Source organism: Podarcis pityusensis (genome assembly GCF_964106645.2).
Source record: "Podarcis pityusensis genome assembly, chromosome: 5".
Classification (NCBI taxonomy): Eukaryota; Metazoa; Chordata; class Lepidosauria; order Squamata; family Lacertidae; genus Podarcis; species Podarcis pityusensis.
The window spans coordinates 56,199,643-56,215,645 of NC_138032.1; the positions used below are offsets into that span (position 1 = coordinate 56,199,643).

Sequence of the window (16,003 nt, forward strand, 5' to 3'; positions counted from 1 at the left end):
CATATGGCTGGCAGGTGTGCAGCTTCCTTCCCAAGCCTCTGTGGGGATTGCTCTCCTCCCAAGGAGGCTTGGGAGGGAAGCTGCGCTCTCCTCCTGCGGAGGCTTGAGAGAAAAGCTGCTCTCCTCCTGTGGAGGCTCGGGAGGGAAGCTGTGGACCTGCCAGCCATATGGTTGGCGGGGTGCAGCTTCCCTTCCAAGACTCTGCAGGGATTGCTCTCCCGCAGTGGCATGGGGAGAGTTGCGCCCTCCCCGATAGCTGGCAGTGTGCAGCTTTGCCCCCCCCCCCCCCGTCCATGGTAATTTGGGGGCACTGGCCGGATATTTGCACCCCAGCACCGCATCTGCTAAAGACACCCCTGCTGGTGACCCGCTAGTCCTGCTGACCAGAACTACATCTTTCTACCCCTTCCCTTCCCAAATCCCAGCTATTGAGTATGATTTCAGCTGTACCTGTCCGGCAAATCATCTGTGAGGATAATGCATCCAGGCCAAATTTCTTTTGTAAGTCAAAAGTAATTCTACAACTATGAGATTTTTGCAGTCTTACTTTTCCTTTGGCTATTGGCACTGAAACTTATATGCCAACGCATTTTAAATGAAGTGTTTCAAACTGACGAACGGGAATTTAGATACCCAGTTCTCTTAAATTTGATGGGCAGCTGGATGCTTCGTTCTGTCTTTTGGGCCTTTGATATTTACCCTCCTCTTGACCTGTCTTTGGATGAACAGCTTTTCTGTCTAGTGAGCAATGGCATCATATTATCTCATCCTCATCAGTGGCGAAGTGTCAGTAGTTAAATTTTACTGCAACATTAGAAGTGTGTAAAATGGGATCAACTGAAGAAAGTGCTCAGCACAGCTTGGGTATGCACAGGAGTCAGCCCTATAATTAAAAAAAATGAAAAGGAGGAGAGGAAGAGGTCAGAGAGAGAACCAGCAGAAGGGAGGGCAAGGGTGGAAGAATTTTACTGGCCTATCATTCCTCCTCATTAGCAAAGAAAAAAGAAAGAAAGGGGATTCTGTGTCTACATGGCAGTATAATAAGATTGCCAAAGTTGTGTGATCCTCCAGCCACAGTAATAAAATCAAGTTCAATTTTTCAAATCTTACATTTTTAACCTCTTATTTCTGAAAGGTTTTTAAGCAATGAAAGTGTGGGTGATAAATCAGAACATCTCAATTGTTTAATTTCTGTTAGTTCAGAGCCTTCTGCTGGAATACTTTGTTGCAACAAACTTCATCATTACTGTGCTTAATACTTGTATAGCAAGTTCAAGTTTTCATGGGTTTCACGTTCATTTTCTAGTTGTGCTCCTCACAGGGAAAGTCAGTATTATGATCCTTCATATTGCAGATGAACCAGAATGGCCACCTAGAGCGTTCATGGCAGAGGTGAGATTAAAACTAGGATTTTCTGATGTGTGGTAATGCTGGTCTGAATTATTCAGTCCAGATCTCTCTTTTTGGCATTTGTTTGTGTGTGTGTATGACAACAGCCACCCTAATATGTTTGCACCCTTGAGAGAAACTCTCCTATTTTTAAGTGTGTGTTTTCAGAATATTTGTGTATTAATATCGCCAAGCCTGGTCTCTATTTAAAAGCAACCACATACACACCCCTTTTAGTCTCCCATTGATACTACACAGAAGAAAAGTGATGGCATAACTGAGTCAGAGTGGGGACCCCTGATTCATCCAGAAAGGTTTCTGTAATCCATGCCAGGTTGACCCTTTTATCCAGCATCAAATCCCAAATGATTGCCATATGATTGGATACGGTTGTCAAATCAGCATTTGATGATGGTGGTGGTGGTGGTGGCATTACTATTATGCTTTTGAATGTTCAATGTACTATACAAACTACATATTTTTGCTATCCTTTCCACAGGTCTGTAAGTTAGAGTCTGAGGTTGGTGGGACAGTGCCCTACTTGTCCTAGTGGGCCAGCCTCCATTGTATGTATCCCAGAATGAAATGACCAAAACAGTCTTCCTTTTCTATCCCCATCTTCATCCCATTAGCAGTTTTAATGCACATACCTGCAGTCTGGTTGTTATGATCCACAATGCGAACTGGAAATTCTACAGCATTCTAGCTAGCTTGGCAAAGAACTAGAAATTAACTTTTTTAAAGTCCAGTGAGTTGTTTGTGTCCTTTGTCTGTTATCTGTTAATTCTGTAGGTATATTTAAGGTGCTGCTTGTTTGGCATTAGGCCTGGAAGCTTCAAAGTATATACTTTCTGTGTACCTACTGGGAAAGTTCCTCTTTGGTGTTCTTGAATTGTTTCTGTCTGAATAGGGTCACATGGCGAAGGCAGGAATAATCTTGTTCATTGTTAATAAAACTAAGAAGACAGAGGGATATTACCCTTGAATTTTAACAACACAGTGACAATCTATTTCCCTGTTTTTTTCAGTAAACTGGCAAGAGGGGTTGACATTTGAACATTTGCCGTTAGAGGGGGATAATGGAGATGCAGTTTTATTGAAAACAGCTGTGCTATACACAAAGAACAGCAATGCTCAGTGCACCCATATGTAAGACATACAAATCCTCTGATTACAGTCTTCCCAGCCAACTCAGCATGGGAACACTTTGATTTCCACCAGCATCTTTACATTCACACCCAAAGCCCAGAGTCCCATTTAACTGTAGTGTATTGATTTTATCATTTATGTGTTTTCAACATCTCTACCCCCAACTGTATCTCATATTCAAATTAGATTAATAGTATGAAGAGGATTTAGAAACCAAAAAGAATCGGCAAATGGGAGAAAATCAATAAATAAGAAAATTGTATCCCTAAACGCAAATAATTTGTTGCTTAAGATGAAGTGACAGATTTCAGGAATCATCCCAAAGGGTAGACAAAGCCTATTAGATGGTATTATAGCCTTCCTTGTTTCATTCCAGCTAGGCAGACTTTCTGATCTTCTTCTCTGAAATGCACATTTGGAAGGTTGGCCTAAGCAGCTGGCAAAAGCTTCTCCTGTCAAAATGGATGAATGGACTAAACAGCTTTTCTCTGTAATTTGGAAGCTACCAGGTCCATAAGCAATATATAACATTAGCATGCCAGTAGAGAAAGCATGGGACTCCTGGTTATAGAACCATGCAAAAGCTAACAAATGGCAATTCTTGTGGCTAACAGCAACATGTCATTGTCTAAAACCCTTTTTAAAACCAATTAATATTATTAATATTTTTATTTATGCATATGAAGCATGCACCATGCACATCTGTGCATGCGCAAGCACATCATTTAATCCTCTACCCCCCCCCATCTTGTTCTATGTGCATCTGCTCAGATCTAAGGTCTATGAAATTTACACTGATGTAGAGATGCATGATAAAGAAATACAATCAAATACACATGGCTTAAGAAATTCCCACTTTGCATTGTATGTGGTTCCCAGGGAGTCACTGAGCAGACACAAAACTATTTAGCTATTCTATTTAACTATTTAACTATTCAGCAAGGTGGCAGCCTCATGTACCTTTAAAGCCCTGCCCAGGGACTTGGGTCTCTGACAATTATTGCACATAATGTATGTAAACAGAAGATTGAAATCTGTAAAATCTGCTAGGGATTCCATTTGAATATTAGTTTCAACAATAATTATTCCCTCCCGAAAGGCGGACTATGTTACCCTTTAAGGCTAGAAGAAGTATCCTAGAAACAACTTCCTAAGCATTTGGAAATCTATTGACTATAAAATTATTAATGTTTAATCACATAACGATTAATGTTTGATCACTTAACTATTAATTAACTAATTACTGCTTTCTCAATGCTGGTTCCTTTAAAGTTTTTCTTTCTTTCCTTGTGACCTGATTCTTGTCCCAGCCTTTTATATGTAAAGTTCCTTCCTTGGCTGCTCATGAGCATTATCAGGAATGGAATACTTGGGGCAAGGCTCCACCCTCCCTTCTCTCTATGTGCACAAATGCATGCATGTTTGCCAACCCTGCCGTTTTATAAATAACTCTTCAAGGACTTATTTCCACAAATACAGTTTGTCTTTACTTTACTTTGTATTGCACCTTATTTCTTTTCTTTCTTTCTTTAAAATGCACAACCAGATCTTGGGAGACATACAGACATTGAAAAGACAAAAAGACTTGAAACTTAAATATAGTCAAGTAGCGTGATGGACAGCCTCGTCCTGTGCATGTTTACTCAGAAGTAAGCTCCACAGAGTTCAATGGGACTTATTCCAAAGTATGCATAGGACTGCAGCCTTAGTAATAAAGGCACTAACATGTGACAGGAGGATAGGAACCAGATAGTTTGCTGTTTACCTTGCTCTCACCCTGCGAAGTTATGTGTATTTACTCTAGAGCACATGGGACAGCTTTGGGATAACTGAGGTTCTCAATTGCTACAGGAAACTGGCTGGGCTCCCAAACAACAGAATGACTTTTTTTTTAAAAAAAAAAAATCATGCTACACTTCACATTTTTATTTTATATACAAGCAAGTTGAGCAAGAAACCTTCCCCAGTGATCTTTATCTCAACATTATTAACGTTTTAATGTTCATCAGGGATGCACCAGAGCCAGATTCTTAACGATTTAGCCATGTTGTTAAAAGTCCTCTGTCAACTGGAAGCCACAACAAAGGAGCTGGAACATGGTTATAAGTCAATACTCTCCACTAGGCTTCGTGCCAGCCCTTCCCAGAGCCCTCTTCAGCACACATGTGCAGTGGCTCAAAGCCCAACCCACCTCGTTCAAGTCGCCGGGTGTGTGGTGAAAGATTCAGATGGAGTTGCAGGGATGTGTCTTGCCGAAGTCAGGCTGAAGGAAGAGGGAAGCTTGATCCGCTCTGTATGTCTTAACAGGAGAAAGGAAAGCCTCTCATGGGTCTCTTAACTTAAAGCCTACTGTCTTTGGTCGGCTCTTCTACATGTGAGCATGCTGCCTTGCCCAGGGGTGTGGAGGGAGATGGCAAGAGAAAAAGAGAGCTTGAGACTGCAGTTTCCTGACATTTCTTCGCTTTCTCTATTTATGAAGGAAATAAATTACGTTGCTCTTCTGGTGGTTTGTGGGAGAAACTGTGCAGTTAAGGGTGCTTTCCAGCTGCATAGTCTATCCAGCATAAACTGCATCTATGTGGTGTGTTAATGTACTCTGTAGGCACGTGAATGTAATAACAAATCCGCCAAGAGTAGCTTGAATGCACCAGGATTTTAACAGATTCTAGTTAACACACACATGGATCCACCCAGGCCCAGGCCCTCCATGCATAAATAAATTCCTATTTATATGGCCTTTATCGCTGCAGTAGCTGTGTTTTCATCAGCTTTTAATGCTAATAAAATTTATTATTATTATTATTATTATTATTATTATTATTATTAATGCTCTCTGGGGCCTTCATCAACATGACAGCCAAAAAAGCTAGCTATCATTAGCCATTGCATGCACTCTTGTTGCAGCATACATCTGCCCTTCTTTTGGTAGCATTCTGTCTTTATTGTTTTTACCTGTCTGCTCCCAACCTTTATACAGATCAAAAGTGCAGGGACATCCAACAAACCAGTAATGTTAGGAGATGTCCGTGTATTTACACATTTGAACAGTGGGGTTCTTACCTTGACTCCAACTTGGAGTGAGTGAGTAAAACCTGGGCATTTATACGGGGGAGAGGAGAGTATGAAAAAATAAGAAATTTATGTGCAAGTACTTGTGGATTTATGTGCAAGTACTTGTGAAGGGACGCGGGTGGCACTGTGGGTTAAACCACAGAGCCTAGAGCTTGCCAATCAGAAGGTCGCGGTTCGAATCCCCGTGATGGGGTGAGTTCCCTTTGCTCGGTCCCTGCTCCTGCCAACCTAGCAGTTCGAAAGCACATCAGAGTGCAAGTAGATCAATAGGTACCACTCCGGGGGGAAGGTAAATGGCGTTTCCGTGCGCTGCTCTGGTTCGCCAGAAGCGGCTTAGTCATGCTGGCCACATGACCTGGAAGCTGTACGCCAGCTCCCTCGGCCAATAAAGCGAGATGAGCGCCGCAACCCCAGAGTCGGCCATGACTGGACCTAATGGTCAGGGGCCCCTTTGCCTTTACCTTTACTTGTGGATAAGGAAACTCTGTGGGTGGTACAGGATAATATCCCTCCCATCAGTCACTTTAGAATGTCAAGAGCAGATTGAAACAAACATTATTGGCTTTCACTATACAGCATGTGAAAGTGAGCTGTACTTCCTGTAGTTACGCAGGGCATTAATAGCCAAAGTAGGATTGTACATGCACCTCTGTGCTGGGCATGCCTTATGAGAGTACAACACACACACACACACAAAATATTTCCTGTATATTCATATTACTGAGATCATCTGGTGGTACACTTTTGGTGTTCCCTGATGTTCAGTCAGTATTTGCCAGGCAATGAGCCTGCAGTGTGAAAGATTGGAGACATCCCTGATTTCTTTCAAACATTTTTTTTAAAAACTGCACTGTTCTGACAGACCTTTGGAATTTGATTTTTTTTTAAGCAACCATTTTTTATTGACATGTTATATGCTGCTTTAATGTATTTTGTTCTTCTGTTGTATGCTACCTTGATATATTTCTTAAGAAAATGTGATGCATCCCTATCTTCATATTTCTTCCTACATCATTAAAAAACCAAGGCCCCATTCTTTACTCATGAAATAGCTCTCCTGCAGACCCATTTCTGTTTTCCTGAAGAAAACTTATTCAGTCTATTGAGAAGTGACATTACCATAGAATTGTACAAACTGGCCATAGGGTTTTTACATGTGATGACATTCTTAGCAAATCCAGAATACAGCAAATTATCTCAGAAGAATTAACAACTGAATTTCTCTTTATCCAAGATTGCCTTTACAGTTACTTTCTGCAGACTTGTTTGTCAGAATTACCCTTTGTCCAAGGTTGCATTTACACAGATATTTTCTTCAGACTTGTTTGTCAGAAGGTTTTTGGCTGTTATCCAAGAAATAGAGGCACACCTTTTAGCCATTTAAATTATTCTGCTTTAGAAAGAATGTAGAGCCTGTAAATGAAGTTTACTTCTTGGTCCTGACTATGAAGATATGAGCCCCTTTGAAAATGTCTCTAATGGAACGAACAATTACTTTTCCTTTAGCTAGTGTCAGGTTTAGTGCTTGTCCCACTCAAGAAACAGAATGCTGGCACTTTAAGTAGCTGAGGTTTATTTCTCAACAACAGGCTTACAGCAGTCCAAGCTTCCACAATTCATCCTTCACCATCGGAGTCAGTTGACTCGACTGGCTTCTGACCCCTCCCAAGGCCAGATACGGTATACGCCACGTCCCCCCCCTGCCTCCTGCTGGCCCACCTCTGCTCTAATCGCTTGCTCTGCTTCATACTTCTTGGAGACTCAGGTGCAGCCAGTTCCTCCTTCTCTGGAGATTCCTCTCTGCTGGGCGTGTCTCTGACAGCTAAATAGCTCAAAAAAGCACAGATACTACAAAATAAACTAAAAGTAAATGATGAAAATTGCCCTTAGCCATTACCATGGGATTGTCATGGTCATATAAAGGGAGCCTTGGGTACTTTACACAGTATGAAAATATATGTATATTCTTGATCCAACTGGTGATATAGCTGATAAAGTGGATTGGGATTTTACTATTATTATTATTATTATTATTATTATTATTATTATTAATTATGGCATACAATATTTAAAACTTTGGCACAGCTTTTGGTTTTTGAATGAAAGAATACAACATATATTTCCCTTATTGCCATTCCCAACATGGACAAATCAGCAATCTTCCACACTTTCAGATCCAACCTTTAACTCAAACATGCATTTGAGGCCACATCTCTTAAATTTTTTTTACCGCGTCCAGTGATAATATACTGCACCAACTGATGTTCGTGATCCACCAACTGAGCACCAGTGGGCTAACTAATAATTTGTTGCTATGGCTGGGTAATTTCCATTTGTAAATATTCCTACTTTGTTCCCTTTCATAAGGGATGGGGTGGCAGTTCAGGGATGGGGAAATGGTTGCCTTCCAGATGCTGCTGAATTCCAACTGCCATCATCCCTGAGCCATTGGGCATGCTGGCTGGGGCTCCTGGAGTCCAACAATACCTGGAGGTTCCCCACTCTTCCTGTACTTTGCCAATTTAAGCCCGCTTGCAACTTCAATTATCCAACTTAAGGGTAATGTTTTCTTCCATTCGTATATTTGAATTTGCTGGTCTACCAAGTTTCCACATCAGAAGGCTTTGGTGCGTACTTGTATGTAGTATAAAAATGACTTTGGTAAAGAAATATGGTGTTGGGGATTTAATCTGAAAGGTATTCAAAATAAAACAGCCATGTCTTTGAATTCATCTCACGCTGTGAACGAAAACAAATGTTTCAATATGGCAGCAACAATTTTCTTCCCATTGAATTAATTTTTTTTAAAAAAAATCAGTTGGCATGGGAACCATTTGTTCTTGTCATTTGCTGGTGAGGTTCTGGCAGCTCTCTAAACCCTGATGTGCAGAAAAAGGAAAGAAAACACATTCCTTTGCACACTGGACTTTATTTTTGAGCTCTACAAAGGAAACTGCAAAACAAACAACAGATTACCAGATGGGCCTATGTATCAACAATAATAAAATTTTCTGAGCTCAGGGTTAAAAGGTATTAGGTTATGACTATTTGCTACAACATCCCAACTGTGAAATTACTGCTGTTAAGACAGAGGGACACCATGGTGAGTCACATTCTCCATCTAAACGTAGGATGGGGAACCTATAAGCCTCCAGATGTTGTTTGCCTATAACTCCCATAGTGCCAGGCCATTATCTTTGCTGGCTGGGGCTGATGGGAGTTGGAGTCTGACAGCACATGTTCCCCATCTCCGATCTAAACATAGAACCCTATGTGTATCTGATGCACGCACAAAGTGTCCGCATATGTGTGTGTTTCCATTTTGTAGAGGGGTCATCTCTACATCAGTGTTTCTTTTCTTTCTATTAAAAAAAATTCCTATTACAAAATTGTACATACAGAAATCATAAAATCTATGTTTCCTTACACGGCATGGAGCAAGGAAGACTTTGTGGCCAGTAGAGCTAAGGGGATAAGAGCTGGAGCCCCTGAAACTGCAAAACATTACAAAATTAGGGTGCCACATAAGCCCTCTTCAGGTATTACAAAAGTTGCAACATGAAAGAAGTCACTGAGGGCAAGTGCAGTAACCCTACCCCACCCATGCCCATTTTTTTCATCTTCCACAAGTTGGGAGGCAACTGAATACAGCAGGCTTGTGGTCTTGTATGAAGGATCCTATGAAGGATACCCTAAAGGTTTTGAAGCCCTGGTTTTATTTATTTTGACCAGACCATCTGAGCAGTCTACTTGTGTGAGGTGGGAACTCAAGCAATGCTGATGCAGCAACTTCCATAATATATGAAGAATGAGAATTCCTCTTCTCAAATGATTCTGCTATGGTATTACATGAGTCCCTGCTTCCCATAAGCTGTTAAATGCACAGATACATGGCTGATCGTAGCACAGAGAGAAATTAGGCAACAAGGCTCTAATTTTTACCTCAGGCATTATAATGCAGTGAAGAAAAGATGGAGACTTCTTCATGTAGCTTCATCTTTCCTTGGCAAACACACTCAAAACAATCCTCTTTGGAACATTCCATATTTTTTTTCTTCTGCAAAGCTTGATATCAGCATTTCTAATCTTCTGTGGGCTGGTATTTTTATAGATTACCAATGAAGGATAGTCCTCAGGGGCTTTGTAAGGAATTTAATTCTCTCAATAAAGTAAGAGGTCTTCAGAAATATGATCAGAGGAACAAGGCCTTAGGAGTTCTCACCTCAGGAACTGAAATATATTTCATGTTCTGACACGTATTACAAGTGGGTGCTGTAACCTGCACACATCCTCTGGCAAACATTTGTTCACAGATTGAGGAAATACCCTTCAGTAAATATAGTTGTGCCATTTACACGGTTGAAAAGAGGAGTTGGAGAACGACTAAAGCTATTTGCACGACTGTGTTCTCATGACTGTCCCTGACATCCCCACAGGACCCAGTCAGTGTCCCTGGACATGCATCCAGCTCTAATTCCCATCTTGGATGAGGCCCAATACTCTTGCTGCAGACACCGCAGCCAAAATATACATCTGATATCTGGGGAAAGAGATACAGAGGCGTGTGAATCAGCAAAGAAATAAGGAACAGTAATGAGAGATCATTCGCCGAAGAATTGATGCTTTTGAACTGTGGTGCTGGAGGAGACTCTTGAGAGTCCCATGGACTGCAAGAAGATCAAACGTATCCATTCTTAAGGAAATCAGCCCTGAGTGCTCACTGGAAGGACAGATTGTGAAGCTGAGGCTCCAATACTTTGGCCATCTCATGAGAAGAGAAGACTCCCTGGAAAAGACCCTGATGTTGGGAAAGATTGAGGGCACAAGAAGAAGGGGACGACAGAGGACAAGATGGTTAGACAGCGTTCTCGAAGCTACCACCATGAGTTTGACCAAACTGTGGGAGGCAGTGGAAGACAGGAGTGCCTGGCGTGCTCTGGTCCATGGGGTCACGAAGAGTCGGACACGACTAAACGACTAAACAGCAACAACGAGAGATCTGGCCCTTAGTCCAAGATGTTACAACTAAACTGCTATGAAGTTGACAGGACATGATTAAACAAACTTTGTTGTAGACCCAGAAACAAGTCATCTAAACTAAAGTGCAAATGAAGGTTGTATTTGGGGGCATTGCTACATAAATATTATGTCCCCTTCTTTGTATTAATTAAATACAGGGATGTTCATTATTGAAATGGTCTAACAGGTTTAGGAAACTTGTGGCTCTTCAGATATTGTTGGGCTCTCATCATCCCTGACCATTGGCCATGCTGGCTAGAGCTGGTGGGAATTGGAGTCCAATTGAGGGTCACAGATTCCCCACTTCAGAGCTGGAAGATCTCCAAACCTTTTATTCATCCTTGTTTAATGACATGGAATTCTGTTTATATAAAGTTGCATAGACACCAACTCATAGTGAACTGGGGGCTGAATTACCGATGGCTTTAAAAGCCCTGGGGAATCTGGTTCACAAATCCTGAGACTGTGTTGCTCACCATTTATGTATATGCACCTGGTTGAAAGACATCATCCATTCATTCTGTCTTTTGTCTCTTCCCCAGGCCTTGTGATGAGCACCACCCAGAAGTGAAGGCTGATGGTTATGTGAAAAACCTTGCAGAAGCTGTGGATGTGATTCTAAAACAACTGCATAAGTAATGGAGCTGCAAGGAGTGACTGAAGGCATAAATATGGGTGACTTAACTTGAGGTCTGTGACCTTTTGTGCACATCTCTGCTCAGCTCGTTTACATATATTCACCTAGTTTTTAAATGCAGTAATTGTGTTGCAGTGAGGAGCACTACATACATGCCTCAAAAGTCTAGTTTTTCTAACTTGTCTTTGCAAGTAACTACAGTGAAATACTGACTACAGCGAAAAGTAATGAAGTCTAGTGCATCCTTATAGCAGCCACCCTTCCGAATCTTTTGTATCGTAACTGTTTTGGGTACGTCTAACCATGTCCTATCACTGAATAAACATCTGTGCCACATACCACTTGGCCTGGGACTGCTTCCTGTGCTGGCTGGTGTTTTTCTGTTTCCTGGAAGAAAGCCCACAAAGGGAGGTCACTTTGTCTCTAGGTCACTTTCCTAAGAAATCAGTGCAGAAGTGACCCAATTCTTAACCAGAGAATGGGGAGGCGTCATTTTTAGATTGCCTTCCATTCTTGTGGTTTCTCTGAGTTCAGTTGCCCATGCAGACATTGTCCTCGGAGTGAAGGACACGTGTAAAGCAGAGGAGCTGCTTTGTTCAAGTTCAAGAGCTGAAATGGTAGCATCCAGTAGGGCAGGAAAGGACCTTGTCACCAGACTCCAATTCCCGCAAACCCCTGCCAGCTTGGCCATTAGTCAGAGACAAAGGGAGTTGTAGCCCAACAACACCTGGAGTGCCACTGGTCCCCCATTTTTGTTTTCGTTAAAAAGTTTTATTTAAGGGGCTCAGAGTCTGCCTGAAGTAGAGGAGGCGGGGCAGCACAGGTGCCTGAGCCAGCGTTTCATTCACTGGCATGCACACCTGTCATCTCAGTTACAAAGCTGGGCTTAGGAATCCACCCTGGGTTTTCTTTTTATATTATGTCCACCTTTTGTATCCTTAAGAGTAGCACTTTCTTATGCAAGGGAGGGTCTGCTTCAAAGCCTGTCCAAGTGATAGTTGAGATTTTTTAAAGGGGGGAAAGTGTTTGGCATGCAACCACAATTCCCTCCTGGCGGATCCAGAGTAAAGTCCGTGCCCAGCACTTCTGAAGAAGGTTTCCTCTATAGTGTTTTGTGCACATGCCATTCTGGGAATGTCATGAGTTCTGTTCACCTTCATCCCAAGAAACACACACGTTTGTGTTCACTTTCATTGTCTTGGAGGAAACACAGGCTCCCACGACCAGACTGCCGCTGTCTAATCACATTGTTTAACTCTTCTAAGAATAGCCTGACACACTGAGAACTATCTTCTGGTGGCTGGACGCCAAGACGAAAGAGCTGGTGTTGGGTTTCCTAATTTCGGAGCCAAATGACTATGCCTTCTGCTGCTGCAGCGTGCAAGTCTTCGTGGATTGGGAAAGGGAGAACAGAACCATTTTGGTTAAACTCAGCAGCAAATTGAAAGACCATTGTCCGTTTCGGACTATTTTAGTCAGATTCTTGGCATTGTCACACTTGTCTAACTTGAGGTAGTAAACTTGAGTTTAGGCACATCTGGCGAGGTTCAAGTGACTGAATGTTGCTCCATTAGGAAAATAATCTCTACATACAGAAAAGCAACTGAAGGGAAAAGTAAGACTAGAATCCTTCTCCTACTGACATTGGTTTTCTCTGTCCAGGAACTTTTGGTGTGGAGCTGTCAGTTATAAGGCCAGATCTGCAATCAGAAGTAGGAGGCTCTAACTGAGAACAAGGCTTTTATATCTCTTTATTGGTGATTCATGGATGGCACTCAAAGCTGCACTCCTGTGTACACTTCCTTGGCAGTAGGTGCCATTGAACTCCATGGAACCTACTTTATCAGTAAATGTGTTTAGGACTGCGTTACATTTTCCTTACTGAGCCTGATGTGTGGCAAAATCAGCACCTTCTCAGACACTGAAGGCCATGAGAATGGAAGACCAGAGCCTCAGAGATTCTAGCCTACAGCATATATAGCCTACCTTCATTTCTCTATTGCAGGGATGGGGAACCTCAAGTGTTGGGGTGAAATGTGGCCCTTTGGGCTTCCCTTTGGACTCTTCCCTGGACAGCCACCCTCTCAAGCCATACCATCCTTGGGTGTTTTTGCCTGGCTTGAATGTGCCCTTGAACCCTGATGAGGTTTCTTGTCTCGCTTACCTGGATGGGGGAATAGAGAGGGGCTTGTGAATGTAGGTAAAACTAGCCTACTGTTCAAAGCTAAAAACCACATTCATTGCCTACTTCTGGTTCCAGACCCATCCACCACCGGGAAAGTTCCCCAGAAGGGAATGTCACTGTTGGCTTACCCAAGTCCTGCTGTATTGATTAAGTGAAGTGAGAAATCAAGAGTGAGAAATGTTCCCAGCTATTATGAATGTTGCTACTCACGCTTCAGCTGCACTCGGACAAATGTCTTCATAATGTGGCATGAATTACTCAAGAGAAAAGCATGCAGCTGCTTCAGCATCCTGGGCCTGTGGAATTCTGTAGGAAGGAACCAGGCTGGGCATTCTTCCCAGAGGAATGTACACTGTGGCAGATGTACAGAAGAGCTGCCTGCTGTGTTGATACAGTTCATTAACACAAAACTACATGTGGGAAGTGGAAAGGCAGGTGCTTGGAAAAATATATGTAATGGAAGTGTGCATCATGCCCTCCTGACTGTATGCTTCATACTGGCTGTACAATTGTTCCATCTGCTGTGTGGGTGAAGACTTATCAAAGGTGCAGATAAGTAACTGGTATTTGTGATCTGCAGAGGGCAGGGTAGGTGCACTTTTAGTTCTCATTCCCTTTCAAACCTCTGTGTAGATACATCCTAAGGATAGTCAATATTGACTCCTGACAGTTTTGTTCGGCCTCATCCATTTGTGGCAGTGGTTGGGAAGATGGGGAGTTTTGAGGACTGTGTTCTTGGCTTCTAGGGGGATAGAAGCTTTTACAGTGGTACCTCGGGTTACATACACTTCAGCTTACAGACTCCGCTAACCCAGAAATAGTACCTCGGGTTAACAACTTTGCTTCAGGATGAGAACAGAAATCGTGCAGCAGTGGCGCAGCGGCAGCAGGAGGCCCATTAGCTAAAGTGGTGCTTCAGGTTAAGAACAGTTTCAGGTTAATAACGGACCTCTGGAACGAATTAAGTTCTTAACCCGAGGTACCACTGTATATAGAAGAACAGTCATGGCTGGAGGGCTCAGGCATAGGTTTACCACTTCAGTGAGAACTATACCTGTGTTCTAGATTGAGTGATTTGTGGGTGTCATTATTAGGCTCTAGAACATTGTGGGGAGCCCATAAACAGGACTTGAGCTCTTCCCACGTGATTCCCAGCAGCTGGTATTTGGAGCCATACTTCCCCCAACTGTGGCCACTGACAAATGAACAAATGGTTTGTTGCAACCTATTACTATGTGTCTGGATGTGCATCAGTTTGTTGTGGTGACTGAACATGACTAAATAGTCATGCTATACTTTTACAGTGCACTCTGACGTAAGGAAGTTGACCTGTCGCAGTGCCCGCTAACCTCCAAGTCAGGCCACTGCCTGTCCACCCCTGCCCTTTGTCCTTTGCTCCCTTGTCCCTGCTGTCTCTAAACAAAAGCTGTTGTGAACTGTTTGGCCTGTGCTAGGCTTCTGTACTGAGCATTTTTGTATGGTTAGAGCTGCTGTTTTAGAAGGACTCTTCATTCTGTACTGCACTGTCAAATTTTATGAAGCAGCAGAACGTACTTACCTAGAGATCTCTACACTTCCATAACCTGCAGTTTATTTTAAAATTGACATCCTCTGGGGACAGTGCCATGGGGAGTGGTTAAGTAGGGAGGGGAAATGGTCCATGGTGCATTTACTAGCTTCAGGTGTATTTATAATGCATTTAATGGATGCAAATGGTAGAAAATAGTCCTAGATAGGATCATCATGGAGCTGATTTAGGTGGGATTTTCAGATCCTGTTCCATTCAGGTTTTGTTTGGATTGCTTGTTTATAAACCATTTTCTTAACTTGAGCAGTACTGTATCGGGTACATCAGTAGAACTGGAGGATAAATAAGACCTTTGAGAGCACAATATTAACAGATGCAAATGAAAAGAAGATGATCTGATTATTCTGTGTGCTATCAGATCCGTTTTTGGCAACACTCGCCACCCAGTGTGAGAGTTCACTCAGACATCTGCACATTTTCTTAATGTTCCTGGAGCTATTTGCACACAGATATTTTTGATGTTTCAAGGCTTCTTAAATGTGTTTTCCATCTTTCTCTTTGCCAAGGATATTTTTATTCTGTTCTTTTTTTCAAACCCCTCCTCCTTCCCCTGTGGAATGAAGTTGGACCTGCGAGGGGAAGGATTTGTTTTTGCACCAGACTTTTATGGGCGGGTGGGTGGCAATAGATTCTTTGCCTGCTAGCCTCAGCTGCAGACAGCTAAGAGTGAGGTACAGGATAACTTGGACTGTTGAAAGTTCCAAATGGGAGAAGGGGCAGAAACTGGTAAGGATTCTATGTAATACAAGAACCAAAGGTTATCACAAACAGGTGTTTTGTTTTGTTCATACAGCACACAACTGGCCTGTTAAATTCTCCTTCAGGATATGATGAAAGCTGTGCGTTTGTTAGCCAGTAAATTGCCAAAATATATTGCCGTATATTCCGTTTCTGGACTTTGGGGGAGAGTGCCTGCCATTACGTAGTGAAAATGGCAAAACCCACACAGAAGTAAGGTGTATAG

The 16,003-nt window shown here is 42.4% G+C and overlaps 1 protein-coding gene across 2 annotated transcripts in view; it reads left to right on the forward strand.

The window, feature by feature from the left end:
• LHPP (phospholysine phosphohistidine inorganic pyrophosphate phosphatase) overlaps positions 1-11,604 on the forward strand; it is a 113,523-nt gene extending 101,919 nt beyond the window's left edge. The window contains exon 8 of one of the 2 annotated variants that reach the window (XR_013986360.1): positions 11,172-11,276. Coding sequence is in view for 1 of the 2 variants with exons in the window: in XM_081005324.1 (XP_080861450.1) it covers positions 11,172-11,268 (97 nt within the window). In the remaining variant the exon portion in view is untranslated. Of the gene's footprint in view, positions 1-11,171 lie in introns of both variants that reach the window. The other variant, XM_081005324.1, reaches the window with a different exon arrangement.
• Positions 11,605-16,003: the final 4,399 nt, after the last annotated feature.